This window comes from Jatropha curcas, chromosome 10 (assembly GCF_041381405.1).
Source record: "Jatropha curcas cultivar XTBG-Jc1 chromosome 10, XTBG_Jcur_1.0, whole genome shotgun sequence".
NCBI classification, from domain to species: domain Eukaryota; kingdom Viridiplantae; phylum Streptophyta; class Magnoliopsida; order Malpighiales; family Euphorbiaceae; genus Jatropha; species Jatropha curcas.
Window position 1 is genome coordinate 13,474,482 of NC_143160.1, and position 23,536 is coordinate 13,498,017.

At 33.7% G+C, this 23,536-nt stretch overlaps 1 protein-coding gene and 1 long non-coding RNA gene across 3 annotated transcripts; one reads left to right on the plus strand and one right to left on the minus strand.

Moving 5' to 3' along the window:
- The first annotated feature begins 780 nt into the window (after positions 1 to 780).
- Positions 781 to 12,349, plus strand: LOC149493139 (receptor-like protein EIX2). Its single transcript, XM_089715417.1, has 4 exons — positions 781 to 1,559; positions 3,514 to 5,230; positions 9,003 to 9,007; positions 11,747 to 12,349. Exons 1-4 carry the CDS (start codon positions 781 to 783, stop codon positions 12,177 to 12,179), a joined length of 2,934 nt encoding a protein of 977 aa, XP_089571543.1. The 3' UTR covers positions 12,180 to 12,349.
- A 3,699-nt stretch (positions 12,350 to 16,048) lies between these two features.
- Positions 16,049 to 18,442, minus strand: LOC119369537 (uncharacterized). Of its 2 annotated transcripts, XR_016322818.1 has the most exons (3): positions 17,807 to 18,351; positions 16,471 to 17,141; positions 16,049 to 16,294 (listed from the first exon to the last, which is right to left on the minus strand). It is a non-coding gene; the product is annotated as an uncharacterized LOC119369537 (long non-coding RNA). The 2 variants fall into 2 exon arrangements; XR_005177070.2 differs by having other exon boundaries at positions 16,049 to 17,141; positions 17,807 to 18,442.
- Positions 18,443 to 23,536: the final 5,094 nt, after the last annotated feature.

The window sequence follows — 23,536 nt, forward strand, 5'->3', positions numbered from 1 at the left end:
TTTCTCTTCTTCTATATTATGACTTATGTGTTGAAATGATTCATTACCTAGTTAGCTTATCATTCACAAATACGATAAACAATAATTTCTTTATTGGACAAAAAAATTGTGAGTAATTCCAAATCAGATTAAGCGGTCCCTCATAATAGGGTCCGAACACCTTTATAAAAAAAAACCACATATTCAATAATTTGTTGTATCTCACCATTTCCTAAATTCATATAGAAACACAAATAACTCAATCAGAACACAATTGTTGACTTACAAGTATGAATGCCTTTGGTTTGTCAGAAAGATGGGCATATGGGTATTGCCAAAACTATTTCCCCATTTTTATATGGGTATTGCTTTAGATTACAGCTTGTGATCTTAAGCAACCTGGACGTTTCCAAGAAAAATGGACATTTAATTATATTTTATAAAAATAAATAAATTTTGAACCTTTATTATTATTATTATTTTATTCTATCTTCGATTATATTATATAAAAGACATTTGACTCTCTGTAATATATAAATTTATGTTATTATTATTATTATTATATAAATTTGTATGGAATTCTATTAAACAAATTTATATTATTATTTTATTATACCCTATCTTCAATTATATTATATAAATGGACAAATTTATTTGTTTTATGCTTAGGAGACAAAACAAGAACAAGTTAGGTAGCAATTCCCTTATTATTTTATACCGTTAAATCATTGATATCAGTATGCAATGTGAACATTTCCTCCATAAATAATACACTCCAAACCAAATCCAATTATTTGGAGTATGGGGACCAATTTTTTCCTTCTTCACTTTCTACCCATTTTGTGCTTGTTCTCTTCACAGATAGAGATCATTAAGGTTTGTTTTGGCAATGAAGTTACAAGCATAGACAAAGAGAGAGAAGCACTTGTTGTATTTAAACAAGGCCTTACTGATCCTTCTGGTAGACTTCCTTCTTGGGAGGGAAAAGATTGCTGTAAATGGAATGGAATCAAATGCAATAATCAAACTGGTCATGTCATCAATCTCGACCTTCGAAATCCTTATACATTAATCAATGGAGGAGTTGGTGACCAAGAAACTTATGAGAGGTCTTGTTTGGGTGGTAAGATTAGTCCTTCTTTACTCGAGTTGCAATATTTAAGCTATTTAGATATAAGCTTTAATAATTTTGAAGGTGCTCAAATTCCTGAATTCTTGGGTGAACTAAAAAATTTGAGATATCTTAACCTCTCTTTCTCATCATTTTCTGGATTTATTCCATCTCAACTTGGAAATCTGTCTCAATTGCACTATCTTGACCTTTACGCAGAATCACATAGCAATGCAGGCGCGTGGGAGCTACGCGCTGATAATCTGCATTGGCTTTCAGGTCTATCTTCTTTAAAGTACCTGAACATGGGCTATGTTAAACTCCAAGATGTAGGGCATGATTGGCTTCAAGCTATTAATATGCTTCCTTCTCTGTTAGAGTTAAACTTGCAATACTGTGAACTTGATAGTATTCCACTTTCACTTCCTTCCATTAACTTCACTTCTCTTTCTGTTCTTGATTTATCAGTGTGAATACTCAAATTTTGAGGCTCAAAAAGTCAGTTTTTCTAGACTGCGAATAATAAAATTTGCTACAGTAAATTTGCTACAGTGCCTGTTTTCCCGGACTACAAACAGTCCGACCGGACCGAAGGCCATTTTGGAAGTTCACCGAAAGTATGCCAATATGGTACTTAAAACGTCCGAAAAATTACGAGAATCGCAGAACTGGTCCCGGAATAATTTTTGGAGGTCCGGAACTCCCGAAAAAGCTCCTGGAGCGAGGTACGAGAGACACCACCGCACACGGCGACTCCGGCGGCTCCGGCCGCCCTGGGCAGCCGCCCAACTGCGGCGGAAGCATCCGCCGGCTCCGGCGGCAGCGGCAGCCCTGGGCAGCCGCCCCGCCGCGGCGGCAGCTGTCGCCGACCACGGCGGCACCTGCCGCCCCACCTCCTGGGCGGCACCTGCCGCCGACCCCGGCGACACCTGCCACCCCAGACCCATTTTTTGCCTATAAATAGGCCACTTACCCCTCCATTTGAGCTTGCTCGGTCTGTGTTGACGGACAATCTTTCTCCCTCACGCTTTTGCGATTCTTTTACCGCTTTTTGCATTTTTAATTCAGTCTTTATTTTTTTTATGTGTTGTGATACTTGGCCACTAAAATTAAACAAATTCTAATTAATTAATCAATATTCCCCAAGCGAGGAGCTTAATCCGGAGTTAAGAAGCGGTCGTCGATTAAATCAGGTACTTAAACGAAACTCTGTCTATTTAATTTTAGCACTTCATGCATGCTTCTCTTCTACTCCTAATAATTCTATAACTGCATAAATGCATTCATATCATATTTAGACAAATAAACTGCCTCAATCAAATATGATTAAGCTTAAATACCCGGTTAATTAATAATCGTGGTATTAATGCTAAATCCGACAATATTGGCTAAAAAGCCTAGTTAATTAATAACTACGGTTTAATTGCTTTTATTTCGAACAGTCCGGCTTAAGTCCAATTAATCAATAATTGTGGCTAAAAAGCCTTAATCAATCACGTTTTGGCAACAAATTGCCTACAATTAAATCAACCACATTTTGGCAACGAATTGCCCACGGTTCAATCAATTTTTGGCAAACAAATTGCCTATAAATTAGATTAACCACTGTCTAGCGACAAATCGCTTAAATCAGAATTCTTTGGCAAAATGCCTTAAATAAATCAACTCATTTTGGCTAAAAGCCTTAAAATCAATCAATTTTGGCGACAATCGCCCAATCAACACTTTTGGCAAACAAATTGCCTAAATCAACTCATTTTGGCTAAAAGCATTAAAATCAATCATTTTGGCGACAAATCGCCCGACAAAATCAATTTCGGCAATAATAAGCCCGAACATCAATTTTGGCAATAATAAGCTCAAATATCAACTTTGGCGACAAATCGCCCGACAACCATTTTTGGCACAAATGCCTTAAAACCAACATTTTTGGCGACAAACGCCTAATCGAATCAATCGATCCTTTGGCAAAATGCCTAAACAAACATGCACAAAGCATACACACACTCATGCATTAAGCATACACCTTCAAAGCCCTTCAAAGAAGGCCTATCGAACTACGTTGACTTTGATCTTCCATTCAAATGGAAGTACGTAGGCACGTTAGGGATTTAACCCCGAGCGGCAAGTCGAAATCACATAAACATTTCATTTGGTCCAATTACATCATTTACCTTGCAAAGCATTCATTCTTTTGGTTAGTTAATCAGCATGACATGGTCTCGGGATCCACCTCGGGTTCGCAGATTGTGCCTTAAACATTGGGATAATTAATCTAGCAATTAGGTTAATTAAAATCGGAGTCAACTTAGGGTTTTTTCCTAGTTTACCCTAAAATAATTAAACAAGGTGGCGATTCATACATTCACGTGCATTTCTGCCCTTAGTCACATGCATTACATGCCTATGATATTTTGGGTTAGGGGTTCACAATCAGACAACTCTTTCAATTCTGCAATTCCTCAATGGTTATTCAATCTTACTAGCCTTACAAGACTTTATCTTGTATGGAACTTTTTCAACGGTCCAATTCCTAGTGAATTTGCTAGACTAAAATCTTTGGAAGTTCTTAATTTATCCAATAATTTGAATCTTGGGGGTCAAATTCCTAGTCTTTTAGGAAACCTCACTAAGTTAAAGATCTTGGATCTTTCTGCTAATAATTTAACTGGTCAAATTGATGAGTTTTTGTTTGGTTTCAAGGAAAATCTGAATAACAGCTTAGTCTCATTGAATTTAAACTCCAATTCACTAACAGGAGAATTACCTGAATCATTAGGAGTTCTTAAGAATTTGCAGAAACTTCAACTTTCTGGAAACTCATTTTGGGGTTCACTTCCAAAACCCATAGGAAAGTTATCATTTCTAAAGGAATTATACCTCTCTAGTAACCAAATGAATGGGACAATTCCAGAGAGTTTTGGCCAACTCTCAAATCTAGTGAATTTAGACCTTGAAGATAATTCCTGGGAAGGAGTTCTAGATGAAACCCATTTGATGAATCTTACAAGTCTAGAGAATATCCATCCGACAACAGATTCAACAAGGTTATTAGTGTTCAATGTGTCATATGATTGGATTCCTCCTTTTACGCTTAAATATATCAAACTAGTGAATTGTAAAGTTGGCCCTTTCTTTCCCATGTGGCTTGAAGTTCAAACTCAACTCATTCAAGTAAGACTCAATAATGTAGGAATTTCTGATACCATACCTGAAGAATGGTTTTCCAAGTTATCTTCACAACTAGCGCTCTTAGATTTATCTAATAACCACATTAAAGGGAAACTTCCTCAAAAGTTGGAGTCTCCAAATTTACAATTCATTGATTTGAGCTATAATGCATTAGAGGGCCTAATTCCACTTTGGACAACAAATGCAACAGAGCTATACCTTCAGAGCAACTCATTTTCTGGGCCTATACCTGAAAATATTGCTGTCCTAATGTCAAGACTGCAAAATTTGCATCTCTCTGACAACCATCTAAACGGTACTATACCATCATCCATATGTAAATTGGAAGAGTTGAGAGTTTTTGCTGTCAGGAGCAATGGATTTCGCGGAGAATTGATTGATTGTTGGAGTAATTTGCAATCCTTGTTTATTGTGGAAGCATCAAATAACCATCTATCAGGAAGCATACCTAAATCATTAGGTTATGCAAAATCACTTACAATGTTGTCATTAAGCAATAACAATCTAGACGGTGAAATTCCATTTTCATTGCAAAATTGTTCATTGCTGTCAAGCATCAATCTTGGAGGAAATAGACTATCAGGAAATATTCCTTCATGGATAGGACTAAATTTATCAAACATTTTAGTCCTTCGCCTTCGGGCGAACTTGCTAGATGGTCAAATTCCAGAAGAAATTTGCAATCTTCCATATCTTCATTTTTTAGATATTTCCAAAAACAAGTTGTCAGGTACCATTCCAAGCTGTTTGAGCAATCTGACTGCTTTAGTCTATGGAAATAGCACTCACAATGAATATCAGAGTGCCCTGCGACGTCTGGCGTACTTTAAGGAACAAATATCAGTTATAACAAAAGGAAGAGAATATGAATTTAGCAGTAACATTGCATTACTGAATGCTATTGACTTGTCAGAGAATAATTTGAGAGGTAAAATTCCTGAAGAAATTGTTAAGAATTAATCTCAAATAATTCCACAATAACCTAGATCGTGCAAACCACTAGATTCAACAAAACAGATTGAATAAGAAAAGGTTGCGTACCTGACATCGTTGTTTGTCGATCTTGATGTGTAGAATTAGGTTTGCAGCCTTCCAGAGAATTGAAGAATCGATTTAGCGGAAGCAGTACGAAAGGAACGTAAAACTGAATCGTATTCAACTCCTCTGGGGACCACGACCTTTATATACCTGTAGGGTTAGTACAATTCCTATTTCGGTCCTTTAACGAAATAGGAATTATATAATGGTCTCTACACTTAATATCTATAATTAGTTGATACCTCAATAGTCAATTATTCACAATCAAGACCACATTTGAAATTGACTTTACAATTGGACTGCTGTACATATTTAATTTTACATATTAAGCCCACAATAGAAAATTAAATCCAACAATCTCCCACTTGGGCGAACATATGTTAAATAAAATACATACACCAAAATGAGCTCAACAAACGCAGTCATACAAGGTATCCAAAAACAATCTCGTCCATTAGTTATATTGATAAAGAGCTGAAGAAACATTCGCCATAGATCTCATGACTAAGTTCATCATCAACTACATTACCAATACCCCTAAATGACATAGATTCATTATAGAAGTGTAGCATGAAAACTACATGTAATGTGATCATCATGTCTGTTTCCAACTGGTCACCAACAAAAGTGAGATCAAGCAAAACAATAATAATAATACAGAGTGTAACCATCAACCAAAATGAGTACTCAACAAAATTTCATAATAAAACATATCCAAAATAAAATAGAGCATTCAAAAACATAATGTATGCATAAAGAGCAAACTCCCACTAAAACTAGACAGTCTCAAACAAAACGATACCCATATGAGCGGTGTGCTCATGGAAAACTTTCGGTATCACTGCCTTTGTAAGCGGATCCGCAATCATAGAGTTTGTTCCAATATGCTCTAAGGATATCTGTCCACTCTGTACCCTCTCCTTCACAGCCAAGAACTTAATCTCAATGTGTTTTGATCGAGAAGAGCTCCTGTTGTTGTTGGAGAATAAAACGGCTGACTTGCTGTCACAATACAACTTCAGTGGTCTTTCTATTCCACCTACTACACGCAGCCCAGTGACAAGGTTTCTCAGCCAAATAGCTTGATTGGATGCCTCATAAGATGCTACAAATTCAGCTTCCATGGTGGAGGTTGCCACTAGAGTTTGTTTCACACTCTTCCAAGAAATAGCACCGCCAGCCAATAGAAAAACATAGCCAGATGTGGATTTTCTACTATCTTGGCATCCAGCGAAATCAGAATCAGTATACCCAATGATCTCAAGCTGATCTGATCTCCTATATGTGAGCATATGTCCCTTAGTCCTCTGAAGATATCTCATGACTCTTTTGGCTGCTTTCCAATGATCCATTCCTGGATTGCTGAGATATCTACCTAACATGCCAACTATAAAAGAAATGTCTGGACAAGTACAAACTTGAACATACATAAGACTTCCTACAGCTGACGCATAAGGAACCTTTTGCATTTCCTGAATTTCAAGTTCACTCTTTGGACATTGTTGATTACTAAATTTATCACCTTTTGCAATAGGGGTATCCAATGGTCTAGAATTCTGCATACTAAATCTCTTGAGCACTTTATCAATATAGCTCTTTTGTGATAATCCAAGAATACCTCGAGAACGGTCTCGATGTATCTGAATCCCTAAAACAAAAGAAGCTTCACCTAAATCTTTCATCTCAAAATGCTTTGAAAGAAAAACTTTGGTTTCATGCAACAAGACTTTACAATTAGTAGCAAGAAGTATGTCATCCACATATAAGACCAAAAAGATAAACCTACTCCCACTGAACTTATGGTACACACAATTTTCAACAGCATTTGCCTCAAAACCAAACGGGACAATTACTTGGTTGAACTTAAAGTACCATTGACGAGAAGCTTGCTTGAGTCCATAAATGGATTTCTTTAATTTGCATACCAGATGTTTTGGATCTCCAATTACAAAATTTTCTGGTTGCACCATATATATTGTTTCATCAATGTCGCCATTGAGAAACGCAGTCTTAACATCCATTTGATGAAGCTCAAGATCAAGATTTGCAACTAAGGCCATGATTGTCCTAAAAGAATCCTTCGAAGAAACTGGAGAGAAGGTTTCTTTATAGTCAATCCCTTCCTTTTGAGTAAAGCCTTTTGCTACAAGACGTGCTTTATATCTCTCCACATTACCTTGAGAATCCCTTTTGGTTTTAAATATCCATTTGCAACCAATGGGTTTCTTTCCTTCAGGTAATTGAACAAGATCCCAAACTTGATTGTCTTGCATAGACTTATACTCTTCGTTCATTGCCTCAATCCACTTATGAGAGTCAGAACTCTGCATGGCATGATAGAAACTAACTGGATCATCATCTATCATGTCTACAGTATCCTCATGTTCCTGAAGAAACACTATATAATCATCTGGAATAGCACTTCTTCTCTCCCTAGTAGATCTCCTCAAAGGCATTTGAACAGACTCTAATTCTTGAGGTTGTTGAATTTGTTCTTGAGGAAGAATAGCATTGTCTTGAATTGGATCTTGAATAGTGACAGGAGCAACTAGAGTCTGTACGCTATCAGAAACAACAAAAGGAATGAGAACCGAATCATCCTTACTTGGTTCCTCTTCAAAGACAATGTTTCTTTCTTTATTTCTCCCTCCAAAATCAACATCCTCAAAAAATGTTGCAATTCTCGTTTCAAAAAAAGTTCTGGAAGTAGGATTATAAAACTTGTAACCCCTAGACCGCTCAGAATATCCAACAAAGTAGCTGCTGATAGTTTTGGAGTCCAGTTTTGTTTCATTCGGCTTGTAAGGCCTTGCTTCAGCTGGACATCCCCAAACATGAAGATGCTTTAGACTAGGCTTACGTCCAGTCCAAAGTTCATAAGGTGTTTTAGCAACTGCTTTAGATGGAATCCTATTGAGAAGATAAGCTGCTGTCTTTAACGCTTCACCCCACAGAGACTCTGGTAAAGTAGAATGACTAATCATACTCCTTACCATATCCATAAGAGTCCTATTACGTCTCTCAGATACACCATTCATGCTGGGAGTACCAGGCATTGTATATTGAGGGACAATTCCACATTCCTGTAGGAAAAGCGCAAAAGGTCCTGGACGTTGTTCGCCTGAACCGTCATATTTACCATAATATTCACCACCACGGTCAGATCGAACAGATTTAATCTTCTTTCCTAGTTGATTTTCAACTTCGGCTTTATAAGATTTGAACACGTCCAAAGACTCAGATTTTTCATGAATGAGATATAAGTAACCATAACGAGAATAGTCATCAATGAATGATATAAAATATCTTTGGCCATTTCTAGTTGCAATATGGAATGGACCGCAAATATCTGTATGAATCAGTTCTAAAACATTGGATGACCGAATGGCACCTAGTCTCTTTTGTTTAGTCTGTTTTCCTTTAATACACTCAATACAAGAATCCAAACCTGTGTAATCAAGTGTATCTAAGATACCATCAGAAACAAGATGCTCAATTCTTGATTTGGATACATGACCCAAACGTCTATGCCAAAGTACAGCTGAGTTATCAATATTCAACTTTCTTTTGGTACCTCTTGTAGTAACATGCAGGGATTCATGATAACTAGTATCAATGTCTAACATATATAGATTATCACATTCATTCAAGCAACCAGTACCCAAAACTTTTGAATTCATAGATAAAGTGAATACACTGTCTCCAAAAGAACAATGAAAACCAGATTTGTCCAAAAAGGAAACAGAAATCAAATTCCTTCTAAAAGAGGGAATAACAAAAGTATCTATAAGATCCAAAAAATAACCAGTACTTAAACATAATCTAAAATGTCCAATTGCCTCTACTTCAACCGGATCGCCATTTCCTACATAGACGTATCTTTCACCGTCAGTTGGCTTTCTGTAGTTGAGGCAGCCCCCTCTTTGCAAGCCAAATAGCAAATTTAGGACAGTCCTTTCTCAAGTGATCCGTCTTTCCACAAAAGAAGCATTTTGGCACATAAGGCTTCTTTTGTACTGGATCTACAGCAGTAGCAGCAGCAGGTTTCTCAATAGCCTTTTCAACAGTCTTTGCAGAAGGCCTCTTTCTTTTCTTGTTCTTGCCCTTCCCAGCTGAAGAAACAAAATGAGCACTCTCTCTTTTGTTAGAATTCATCTTTTCCTCCTCATCAACACAATGAGAAATGAGCTCGTTAAGAGTTCATTTATTCGGTTGACAATTATAGGAAGTCCTAATTTGTCCATACTGAGAAGGAAGAGAATTCATAACCAAATGGACTAAAAGGTCATCTGGTAAAGCCATACCCAGCGCCTTCAGTCTCTTTGCAATCTGAGACATGCTAAGAATATGCTCCCGAACACCATCATTGCCAGCAAACTTCATGGAGGTTAATTTTCCTAAAAGTGTTCCCACTTCGGCTTTGTCATTCTTGACATAAGCCCTCTCCAACTCGGCAAGATAGTTTTGAGCATTGTTCTTTTCAGCTGAGACAGAGTCTCGAACATGTTCTGGGACTCCTTTCTGCATGATCATCAGACCTAAACGATTAGAACGCTCCCACTTCTCATACTGAACCCTTTGAACATCAGTGCTCGTATCAGTAAGAGAAGCAGGTTCGTCCATCCTGAATGCAAGATCCAAATCCATACAGCCTAAAAAGATCATAATGTCTGATTTCTAAGACTCAAAATTTGATCCCTCAAGTTTAGGGACACAATCAGGATTAAATGACATGTTAGCTGACATCGGAGAAAATAAACAAATAGATAAGTATAAGCTCACAATCCACAAATGAAACAATTCACATAAGTAGAGATCAAAAAAATGGAAATAAGATACAGACACAACATTAATATTCTCATCTTTGGATGTAAAACATTAACTTGTAATTAGTATCTCAACGCAGCAATCAAATATTGATAACATAGTCCTGACAAATAATAAATCTTCCTTTTGGCCGATATATCATTGTCATGAAAATAATCAAACAATTATCACATACTTATTGCCAACATGTATTCAAAACTCAGCCAGATAGCAACCTTCCTTTGGGCCGATTAACTATCCGCAACGAATTCTAATACACCTGTCTAATATTCTAAAATAAATCAATTCAAGCAATAGAGGTCACTTTGGTGACTTATTGATCAAATCAATTTATTTTAACAAATATCAAACACAATAGGGACTTAATCACTCCAAATTTTAATCTCAAGTCGACAAATTAATTCATTTAATTGTAATTAAAACAAAACAATTGCAATTAAATGAATTGATTGTCTAAATATTTAATAATCTAAAATTATTTAGCCTAAAAATTATAATCTAGTCTTTAAGTCACTAAATTAGAGACTAAGTTATAAAATTGGACTAAATAAATTTGAATAAATAAAGTTCGGGGATCTAATTTAATTAAATATATATCCATGGGTCTAGACGAAAGAAAACAGGAAATTAGGGGCCTAATCTGAAGTTACAGAAAATTAGGGGCCTAATCTGAAGTTACAGAAACTTAGGGGCCTAATCTGAAGTTACAGAAAATTTATGGACCTAATCTGAAGTTACAGAAATTTAGGGACCTAATACGAAATTTTCCAGGGACCAAACCGTAATTGTTCATCCCTAACCCTAAAACCAACAAGAGACGGAAACTCCTTTCCGCCGACTCTCTTCAAAGAAACCTATACTGTTTTGTTTTGTTTTTTTTTTTTTTTTTTTTTTTTTTTTAAACAAGATCCGGCCACCAAAAAAAACAACAAAATATCAAACGAACAATTAATCGTCAATGGCGTTAGTTCAAAACCTCTTACCTGTTCTTGGAGAATCCGAAGAACAGTGAGAACAAAATTTTTTTTTTTTTTATTAAACAAAACCCTCAATTCGTAAATAGTAGGGTAAACAAATAAAAAGAAAACATACGAAAATCAATCTAAAATCTAGCAATTATGCACAAGGCTCTGATACCACTTGTTAAGAATTAATCTCAAATAATTCCACAATAACCTAGATCGTGCAAACCACTAGATTCAACAAAACAGATTGAATAAGAAAAGGTTGCGTACCTGACATCGTTGTTTGTCGATCTTGATGTGTAGAATTAGGTTTGCAGCCTTCCAGAGAATTGAAGAATCGATTTAGCGGAAGCAGTACGAAAGGAACGTAAAACTGAATCGTATTCAACTCCTCTGGGGACCACGACCTTTATATACCTGTAGGGTTAGTACAATTCCTATTTCGGTCCTTTAACGAAATAGGAATTATATAATGGTCTCTACACTTAATATCTATAATTAGTTGATACCTCAATAGTCAATTATTCACAATCAATACCACATTTGAAATTGACTTTACAATTGGACTGCTGTACATATTTAATTTTACATATTAAGCCCACAATAGAAAATTAAATCCAACAGAAATAACAAGCCTCAAGGCATTACAAGTCTTGAATTTATCAAGAAACCATATGAGTGGAAGCATTCCAGAGAAGATAGGGAATCTGAATTTGTTGGAAACATTTGATATGTCACATAACAATCTTTCTGGGATAGTTCCTCCAAGCTTGTCCAAATTAACATTTATGAGTCATTTGGACTTGTCTTACAACAACTTGTCAGGAAAAATTCCTACAGGAAACCAGCTTCAGACACTGAATGCTTCTTCTATTTATGAGGGTAATCTATTTCTATGTGGATTTCCTCTACAAGCTCAATGCCATGGAGACGAAATAGCAAAGACTGTACCCTCTAGTTATAAAGATGAAGATGAGTCAATATTGGCAGGTTTCTATGTTACTGTTGGACCTGGTTTTTTTGTAGGCTTTTGTGGTGTACTTTATGTAACTTTTAGGAGAAAATAACTTTTGGAGACTATATTGCGATTTCCTTTAGCCTTTTTTTTTTATTTTTTTTTTTAAAGTTGATTCTTAGAACAGTATGTTTTTTAAAAATTTGAACTTGGAATTTGGATTTTGTCATTGCAGCAAATACATGAAGATGTTAGTGTCGGTTTTGTTACCATTACATTTTTTTTTTCTATGTTAAGGTGGTAAGAATACCATTAAATATTTTTTTACACCCTTCAATTTTATCATATACAGTATCCTCCAAATTTTTCAGGAAATAATATGAAACAAGCCTTCCAATTAAAAGGGAATAGCTTAAAAGCTTATTATTTGAATTTGTGTAATGTTTTCATTGAAATGAATGATTTTTTTATATGCTTTTAGTTTAAATTTTGTGAATGAATGTTAACAAAGTCTTTAATTGGTTAAAATTAGGCTAACCTATTTAACTACTCCCTGAATTTTTCAATCAGACAAATAATTTTTAAATTTTGCAATAATTGAATCCAGACTTATTATAATAAAATTGAATACTATAAAATGTAATATTTAAATCTCATTTCATTCTTAAAATTTTATCATTTTTTTTAAAAATTGCCTAGATTTTTATAAAGATTTTTCTTTTCACTTTTTAATCTGTAAGCATTCTGATTCCAACTTATCCTGGTTTGGACCGGGGTAGAGATGCTAAATTGCTCATGGCTTACTACTCCTGTGGTCCAACATGGGAATTTATTATCTTTGCTAAGAGGTGTATGCATTTTTTTTTTTTTTCTTTGGTGGATGGAATATGCACTTTTGGCTTTGAACAAGAATATCCCACCTAAAAAAGTAAAAAGAAGAAGAATATCTTTGAATAGAAGATTTTTTTTAATTAAGTTGGACATGGACATTGATCTATTTATTTATTTTGAATAATTTATTATCTAGACTTAAGTCAATTGAAGTAGGTCTGGAACCATCGGTTTTGAGAATTAAATCAAAATTATTAGTGGTTCACAGAAGATTAAGGTTCATTTTGCTTTAAAAAACCAAAATTGACTTTCGATATAGTTCAATTTTATTTACTTGAATTCATTACATACGAAAAAGTTATTGATTTTAGGCTTTGACGATGCATGTTTCTATTTTTTTTTTTTTAAAAAAAAAAACTTGCCTAAATCCGGTCTATAGCTTCACTTATGAACCAAACAAATGAAACTAATTATTCTTTAAAAAGTATTCCGACTTTATCCTTTTTTTCAAGTGTAATGTCAGAAATATTCTCGTTTCAGTAAGAATCATTGGTTTCATTGATTTGGTCCATAAGTGAGGCCATGGACCTGGTGTAATCAGGTTTTTCCTTTTTTGGTTTTAATGCTTAAGAACTTTACTTTTTCAATTTAAATAAAAAAAATTATTTGTAATTTTCTATATTTAATAAATTAATGAAATTTAAAATTTAAAATTACAATCTCTTGATAATTAAATATTTATACTTTTTAAATATGAAATGTTAACAAAATTCTTTTCCCTTTCTGAGTTTTTGTAACAATTTATTTATTAGTAATTTATAGTTTAAAATCACAGTTGATTTGATTATTTGTATCTATTTGCAACATTGGTGATTTTTTTTTTTTTTTTTTGATGTAGGAGCATTCTAAAAATTATTGAAAATAAAATTTAAAAACTTTTCTCAAATTACGATGAAATCATTTTTTCGTAAAAAAATTATGTATAATGTCATAATCGAATTCTTTCAAGAAAAAAAATGTAAATAATACCGGAATCGTGGCTAGAAGCATGAATTGCCAAAATCAGACAAAAATGATTTGAAACTGAAAAATCGATTCGGAACTAGCGATTTCAAATTTAATCTTTGGGAAAAACTTAAACCGTTGGTTAACCGAACTCCACATCTGCTAATTATCTTTCCAGATATTATCAATAATATGGAAGTGTGTTTAAAACAAAATTTGGCTTAGGATTATCAACTTGAATCTCAAAAGAAATCAATTAATTAAATATAAACTTTTCTAAAATAAAAAGTTAAACATAGACCCTTTGAAAAATGATTATATTTCAATCTTTTTTTCATTTTTATTTGAATAAAGGCTAAAAGTTTAAAACTTTATATAACTTATAAAAATTTTTAGGATAGACTAAGAAAATTAATTTAATGTTAATTTTATTAATATAAAAAAGGCATTCTGTGTCTACATGAGAGGGGACTTGTTGTTGTACCTACTGATCTGGTAACTTTGATCTCCCTTTTCTACTGTTCTTGAAATCTGTTAATGCATCTCGAGCATCTTAAAGTTCTTAATCATCACAGGACATCTGTTAATTTAATGTTGATCTTAGTTTTTCATTGTTAGTTTTCATTTCATTTTAATTAATGATTCATTAGCTAAGTGCTTTGAGTCAACATTCAAAGAGGTGTAAAAGTTTTCACTTTATATATTTTTTTAAAAAAAATCAGGAATTTCCAATCAATCCAATTCAATTTCGAGCGGGACAAATATGAATTCGGGTATATAAATATCTTGATAGATCCGATACAGATTTTTATACCAATTCAAATCTGATCCACGATCAAGTCTACTCTCCATTTAATTCAAGTCTACTCTCCATTTAATTCCTTTTTTCAACTCTTAATCCAACGTGTATTAAGTGGCAATTTGAACTTTTTATCTGATGCTCTTAAAGAGAAATTTTGGTTTCGTGGCTAGTTGAAAGTGGAGAGTTAAAAGTAAGAATATAACGCAATCCAATTAAAATGACTGACTCGATTCAACCCAATTTGGTATATTTAAAAATATAATGTATTAGATTGGGTCAACTATATATTCAAAATTTACAGATTTGGTGGATTAAGGGTTCATCGAGAAACCCATAGATTCGGTTCAACTTGTGAATAGTAATATTAATGTTTATTTATCTACAATATGGACATAGACCGTGTTTAAATTTATTGATATTGTTGTTGATATGATTTTTTTTTTAAAAGAAATTCCACTGCTAGTTTTGTGATTTTGGTACTGGTACATGATAAACTCATTGTATGATTAGTTTACTAAGTATAATTAGTTTTATTAGCTTTGTTTAAATAAATTAGTCTTTTTTATGACGTGCATTGCACGTTGATTATGTTCATCATATACTCAGTATATATCATCTCAAATGCATATATTCATTTTATTTAAAAATCAATTTTGAAATTAAAATTTTTTTGAAAGGTTTAATTATGCATATTCTATTTGAAAATTTATTTTTAAAAAAATATATCCAATCAAATCATACAAATATAAAGAAAATAGAATTTTTTTTTTCTTTTTTTATCTCTCTCCTAAATAAAATATTTTAAATTATAATCAAAATAGAATCAAATATTTAAAAAATAAAATATAAAAATTCTTAAATGTCTCATTATCATATATATTTATTAAAAAATAAATTTAAAAAAGATAATGCTGAAAATTTTAAAATGCTTAATTATCTATATGTATTTATTTAAAAAGTAATTTTTATAAATATATCCAATCAACTAATAAAATGTATTTTCTAATTAGCTATAACTAAGGTTATTTTCTATTTTCTAATTAGCTATAACTAAGGTTATTTTCTATTTTTTTTATAATATGCATTGCATGTTGACTATACTCATTTTTATTTTTTAATATTAAATATAGATTATAATTTGTGTCTTATGCTATTTAAATTTTTATAATGTTAAAATAAAATTTCATATGAGATTAATATGAATATAACAGTTAATTAATAAAATAGCAGTGTATATATACATACTGTCACGACTCATTTCCATGGACCGGACCAGCACTAGGACCTGGGTGGGCTTAAGGCCCCCGAAGCCGGTAATAAGCCTGTATTACTTAAAACTCGCATTCTATTCACAATTGTGGATTCAGGCCTAATAATTTATTTCACAAATATATCCAAAGTACAATCCATATGATAAATGTCTATACTCTATTTATTCATTTACAACCCAATTGGAATACAATTGCGGAACTCTACTCCTTAATTTACTATCCTTTGCATTTACATATTCTTTACAATGATTATTACTCCTATCGATCCGTAACTCGTTCGTTCAATTGGGCTCCATGATTCTTCTTTCCATCTATTACCTGGGAAGGTTGGAGGGGGGGTGAGTACTAGACTCAGTGAGTAGGATTAGATAACCATCTCACCCCACACAATCATACAAATGCTAAAATAATTTTATCTGGTCATTCGTTTAATTATATGATCATGCAAATTATCACACAAATGACAATACAACAGCAACCACAATTATTATCACCTTCATGTAATCATATCACGTGAAAATTAGTCAGTGGAGTCACCGAAACCCGATGTGCCGTTCTCACACATGGCTCATCCACTCACATGTGCACCAAGGAGCCAATCCCCCATTCTGGCTGGCCGATATAATCCTCACACGACCGGTCCTCTCATTATTTTGCCAATCTCTCTCTTTTCTTATATATATATATACCAACAGGAGGCAACCCGGTCGTCTCCATCAAATAGAGATCCTCAGGCGCTCAAAACAGGAGGCCACCCTGCGAGCTGCGATCAGGTCTAAATTATCATGTGCGCCCAAATAAAGAAGCCAACCTGTGGTTAACGGTAACGGCAGGTGCACACGAGGGCGCCGATCTCCCATTTACCCGGCTAATCAGGATCCATATAACGGTAACGGTCTCACAAACCCATGGTGACCCACTTCATCGCAATTCCACACAAACAAGGCACAGCAATATCACATCACAAGTAATCAAGCAATATTTAATATCAACAAATAGTGCATCACAATATGGCAATAATGCATGATAACATTTAGTCGTGAATGCATGAATGCAGGCGAATTATCTAACACTACTCACAGTTCTTTATTGTCCTCTAAGGGGACTGCCTTTCTAGCCACATGCTTCCAGCCTTTGTCCTCGCATTTCAGAATTTTATAAACCTCTAAAATAAACAATAAAATTCTAAGTAAGAATTTTAATTTCAAAGATTCTTTTTCATATTCATTTATTAGTTTTGGTTTCCAGTCATTTAATTCACTTATTAATTTAAACTATATAGATATTTATAGATATATATTGGGTTTCCTTATTTATTTATTTATTCTAATTTATCGCCTTTAAATAAAACGTTTAGTTATCCGTTAAGTAATATTTATAATAACGCTAAGAAGAATACGAATATTGATCATAATAATATTATTAATAGTAATAATACGATTGATAATGTAATATCACTAACGATAATCATTTTAGTCGTAGTATCTATTACGGATTTCTTTACTAAGTGTTCGCCGAAATTTCGGCAGCATTTCCTCTATAAACTGTACTATCCAATTTATCAAATTTTCATTAATCCACATGCACAGCCCATCCATCGAGCAAATTCATATCCACTAATCTCATCCGCTATAACCGTCATTTATTCGGTCACTTAATTCACACAATCTATTCATCGGGCCCATTCTTAATCAAACTAAATTCTCATAATTAATACTTATGAAATATATTTAACAATATCTAATTTAATTTATTTAGCTACTTAATTAAATTCATTAATTCATTAATTCGAGATTTGTTCAGAAATTGCAACTAAGCTTTAGAGTGTACCGATTGGAAATCAGACGACGAATCCATAGCCTACGAGAAAACGAGAATTCTGCCATTTTGGTGCCTCGCCGGAGTATCGCCGGACCGCCGCTGTCGCCGCCATCTACGGTGACGGGAAAATCGAGCCTCACCAACGCTTCATGAGGCTTGCACCATTTTGCTCGAAATTTCATGGAGAACTCCGATTTGATGTCCGTTCATCGAGTTAGTGGCCCGTTTGGCCAGATCGAGCGCCGATAGCCGCTGCCATCATCGTTGTCGATCCAAGGAAGAACTACATCCCGCCTGTGCTTAGCCGCCGGAGTCGCGAACGGGGAGAGACGTGACGTCGAGCGTGATCGATGACTAGGATCGACGGCGCTGAGTTGTGGCGCTGCTGCGTTTTTAAGAAACGTGGACGGAGAGGGAGGTGCTGTGGATTGATGGTGGTGCGTTGGAGACCGTGGTCCGGTCAGTTCAGGTGGCCAGGGAGGCATGGCGCTGGTGGTGGTGGCGCGCGTCCTGGAGCTTGCGAGGGAGTAGAGAAAAAGGGAAAATAAAATGAGGAGACGATGGGTCTAGAACATTTTAGACCATGCCGGTTCAATTCGAATCGATTTGGTCTAAATCAACAGTTTGGCCCGACTTTATTCGGTTTACGGGATTTTCATCTAGTTTATAGATCTGGTTTGGTTTGTTTTTATTAATTTAATTAGGTTCTATAACATTTCTTCAATTTACTTAATATTAATATTAATAATCATGATATTCGATTTTCAAGATAATTAATTCAGGTATTAACCACACTCATATTTACATATTTAAAATACATTAATAGTTAGGGCTCCATATTCATTCTTGAAAATTTCTAAAGGTTCTCAATCCAGAAATTTTGATAATGTGTTTTGGGCTTGGGCCCAACTCACAATTTAGGCCCAAATTAAAATTGCTCGGTACTTAAGTCCGTACCATCACAAATTCAAATTTTTGATTTATTAAAATTTCAAATGTTTTGAAAATAAAAATTTGGGATATTACACATACACACTTTAGTTCAATTTCTATCGTCATTTATTTAAAATTCATTATAACTATACATATACAATTAACATCACCTAATACATACATTTTAATATATATTTTTCAAATTAAAATTTTTAATTGTTTGTATCTCACAAACATACATTCATTTGAAAGTTTAATTATGTATATTCTATTTTAAAATTTATTCTTTTTAAAAATATATCCAATCAAATTATATAAATGTAAATAAAAAATTTTATTAAAGACGTTACTGAAAATCTCATTATTCCCTTCCTATTCCGACTTACATATATTATAGATAAATTATAGATTTTTTTTTTTTCTAAATCACCATTGGCACATTGGCACATTTTATTAATGCATCCATATCCATTTTTATTTTTATAGTTCAAACTGTAAAAATCTAAATCTTCTTTCCCTTTCTTTATATTTGAAGTTAATTAAACAGTTGAGCTTTTAATTGCTGTTTTCTTAAGTTAATGTGAATATGTATTATATGTTGTTTGTGCTTATTAATATTTAATTGTGATTAAAATTTTTCATATATATTTCTAAATTTTATTTTTTAAATATATTTTAAGGCTATTAATAGAAGTATTCTATAATATTAAAGATGTTTGAAGAATACGAGCATTTTATTATTTTATTAAAAGTACAAAGCAATAAAATAAATAAATATTGAAAATAAATAAATAAAATGTGATAAAATAAAGTGAAAATAAGATATCACATATGAGAAAATTTTCTCAAAATAAGGATTAGTTTGACTTAGTTTTTATCAATTTTGTTGTTTTATATTATGAAGAAGGTATTTTATTTTAATTTTTGAAATTTATTGATTAATGATTAATAAAAAAATATATCAGTGACAAATCAAGCACTTGTAAAAATAAAAAAAAAAGCCAAAATTATAAACAACATTTAGAAAAAAAAATAGTTAATATATTAATTACCCTATAGCTTTGTCACGACCCGACTCCGTGGGTCGGACCGGCACTAGAGCCCAGGTAAGGTTAAGGCCCCCGAGGCCCGTAGTAAGCCTGAATCACTAAAATCTATTATCTCAATATAAATTTCAAACATTTAGCCTATATTAATATCAAAAATATACCTCAAAATTTTTTTATTATACCTCGGCCCAAATTTATCATCTTCAACATTACACAGTTCAAGCCCCATTTACAATACAACACATTTCTAATATGGGCTAACAGAATTACTTTGTCTATGTTGATACACGACTAAATATATGTAAATCCTACAACTGCGGAGTCACTAACTGTTTGTTATACATAGCTTCTTATACATATAGTTACATAACAAAATAATTATGGAACTAGGAAAACTTTTTAATAGCCCTGCGGCGAAGAAACATAGCTTAAACCGAATTAAAGAGAAACTTACTTCCTGAAAAATTTAAACAAGAAATGTGAGTTTTCTAAGTAGTAATAATTATTGCACAACACACGCAGTCACACAAATGTGTAAACATATCAATCTAGTCATCCGACTAGTTATATGCTCACGCAGCCAGTCACACAAATGGTATATCACCAGCACTCACAATCATAAACATCTTCATATAATCACATCACGTGGAAATTAGTCAGTGGCACCACCTGAAACCCCAAAGAGCCATCCTCACACATGGCTCGCCCTCTCATACATGTGCACCAGGGAGCCGATCCCCCATACGGCCAACTGGTCTAATCCTCACTGACCAGTCCTCTTATTGTTTTTCCATTCTCTCTTTTCTTTTCCATACCAACAGGAGGCAACCCGGTGGTCTCCATCCAATCTAGATCATCAAGTGCTCACAACAGGAGGCCACCCTGCGGGCTACAATCAAATCTAGATTATCAGGTGCGCAACAACAAGAAGCCATCCTGTGAATTTCCATATAATCTATATCATCAGGTGCACAAGGGGGCGCCGATCTCCCATTTTCCTGGCCGACGGTCAAATATCATATCATATTCAGGATCCATATCACAGACCGTCCTCACAAACTCATGGTGGTCCACTTCATCCCAATTCCACACAAACAAAGCATAGCATTTTCACAACACAATTAATCAAACATTGCAATCAAATGCAGACATATTGATCAGTTGAACATCGTAATGCAATGCACAATTAGACATCCATTCTCAAATGCAATTAAATAATTAAATAAATACCATTAACAATAAACAACGACAATAAAATAAATGATAATAATAAACAATAACAATGAAAATAATTAAATACTTAAATAATTAAATGAATAATAAAGGTAATAAATAAATAATTAGAGCACTCTATTTATTATGCATTAAGTTATAGAATTAATCTAAATAAACTTATTAATTATGTTATTAATTAAAACTAGACTAAGTTCTAGCGAAATTTCGACAGCACCTCCCCTCAAAATTGGACTATCTACCTGCTCAAATATCACAATATTATTATATATTTATCAATCAATGCACACAGCCCATCCGTCGGGCAATCAATCAATTTAAAATCCCATCCTCCTTCCAAAACAACAATATCAACACTCAATCATTAATTTACAACAATCATGTTCCAATGATAATAGCAATCATTATTTACTTCATATAATTATAACTAGCTTCAATAGCTAATTACCAAACAAATGAAAGCTTTAATACATATATAATCGAATAAAACTTATATCATTAAGTTAATTTCAATTACTTTCATTTGATAGTTTCATAATGTCTAACTATTATAGTACTCTTTATCAAGCTTTCATTTCTTCATTTTTGCTTAAAGATAACAACCACATATTTATACCTTTATTAAATTTAAATTAGCTACTAAGAACAAATGCTTCAATTAAACTAAAATTTAATGAATACCTCTACTAAGAAATCCAATTTACAACTAAAAAAAATACCGACTGATTAATTCTTAACAAGAATTAGATTACTACTTCAAATATTCCATATCAAGCAATAATCTATATAAATGATTGAGAATAGCTGCTGCCACTACTAAAAGTTTCTCAATTCTCATCAAATTTAGTCATTAAATCCTCTACATCCACAACAAGTTATGAAAAGCACATTTATTCCAACAATATAAACTTGGTTCAAGCAAAAATCCATGATTTTCTCTAACTAGAAGCTGCCATTATCTCAAAGAAACCTTGAGTTATTGATTACACTCATAAATCGTATGCTACTTAACCCATTTCCCACCAAGAACTTAATTTATAACTTCGTTTGCATTATACCGCAATAATTGTTCAAGCTAATTAGTTAAAATGGCATGCTGCCATTTCAGGTTTCTCAATTCTTTCGCCATTTCAGTTTATAGTTCAATTAAAATGATAAAGAAAATCAAGCATGGCTAACTGGCTACTATCAATCTAACGAATGCTCGACTTTTCATGAAAATTTATAATAGAAGAAATAACCTAACCATTTCTATATGGGAATTCAGTTTATAAATCAACCTAAAATAGTAAAATCAAAGCTTCTAATTATTTACACTGAAATAGTAGTTAATTTAGGGATTTAACTCTACCCAACTTGATTTATGCATGAAATTCTATACCCTTGTTCAAAGAATTCACTAAATGTATTAAAGAAGGGTGAAATTCGACTTACCCAGCTGAAAAACGCACTGAAAGACTGAGATTTTCCGTTTAAAGTGACCGGAAGTGAACTTCAAAGTCAAAACCCACTGCTGCCAGCAATAGCTTGACTGGAGGAGACAACAATGGAGGATCAGCGGCGATCGCAAGCCATGATTGTGCATCTGCTAGCTTGCTGCGCTAGCCGGAAAGGGAAGAGAGCGAGGTATAGGAACTTCGCCATCGACGAGACGAAGCTGGAGTCGACCGAAGAGAGCTGCAGCCGCCGGAAGATTGAGGAGTGAGTTGCAACGCGATTTCCCGATCGAGTCTCCTGCGGTTGCTGCGTTAGCCATAAATGAAGAGAGGAAGAGAGGAAGAGAGGAAGGGAGGCCGGAGCTGCGGTGAGGCAGCGGCACGGCAAGGAGGCACGGCAAGGAGGCGCTAGTCTCTAGTGATTGGAAAAACGAGAGGAGGAGAAGGGGAGGGTGAGGTCGACGCTGCTGGAAGAAGAAGAAAGGAGAGAAAAAGAAAGAAAGAAAGAAGGTCGGTTTCTAGATCATTCCGGTTCGATTCGAACCGGTTTGGTCTGATTCAATGATTTGGCTTGATTCTTGCTCGGTTTGCAGGGTTTTCACTTGGTTTTCGGATTATTCTTGTGGTTTTCGATTTTTGGGCTTGGTCCCAATTTGAAAATTTGGGCTCGAATTGAGCCTGCTTTACATTTGCAGCCTACACGGCCAAAATTTTTGATTTTTAATTTAATAAAAATTCGAAAGTTTTGAAAATAAAAATTTAGGGTATTACAAGCTTACACTAATTTTCACATTCTAGCAAAGAATAATGCGCGTTGTACATCGTTATTCGTTCATATATGTACTCGTGAAAAAAAATTATAATTTAACTTTTTACTTATTTTCTCTATTAAATTCCTAATTGTGTTCAAATATTAATTGTTTATTATCATAAAAATATTACTCCATAGAGTTCAAATATTAATTGTTATATATTAATCTTTTTCTCATATGTTAATTATAATTAGAAGATAGTAAGTGCCTAATTAAGATTAAAATAGCATATGTGTCACGACCCGTTTCCGTGGGCCGGACCGGCACTAGGGCCTA

What these genes read in the sequence shown, in the direction of transcription:
- LOC149493139 (XM_089715417.1), top strand. Translation starts at nt 781, where the DNA reads ATGGGGACCAATTTTTTCCTTCTTCACTTTCTACCCATTTTGTGCTTG. An exon ending in TCTGTTCTTGATTTATCAGT is followed by an intron (nt 1,560 to 3,513) that starts GTGAATACTCAA and finishes ATTTTGGGTTAG; the next exon opens with GGGTTCACAATCAGACAACT.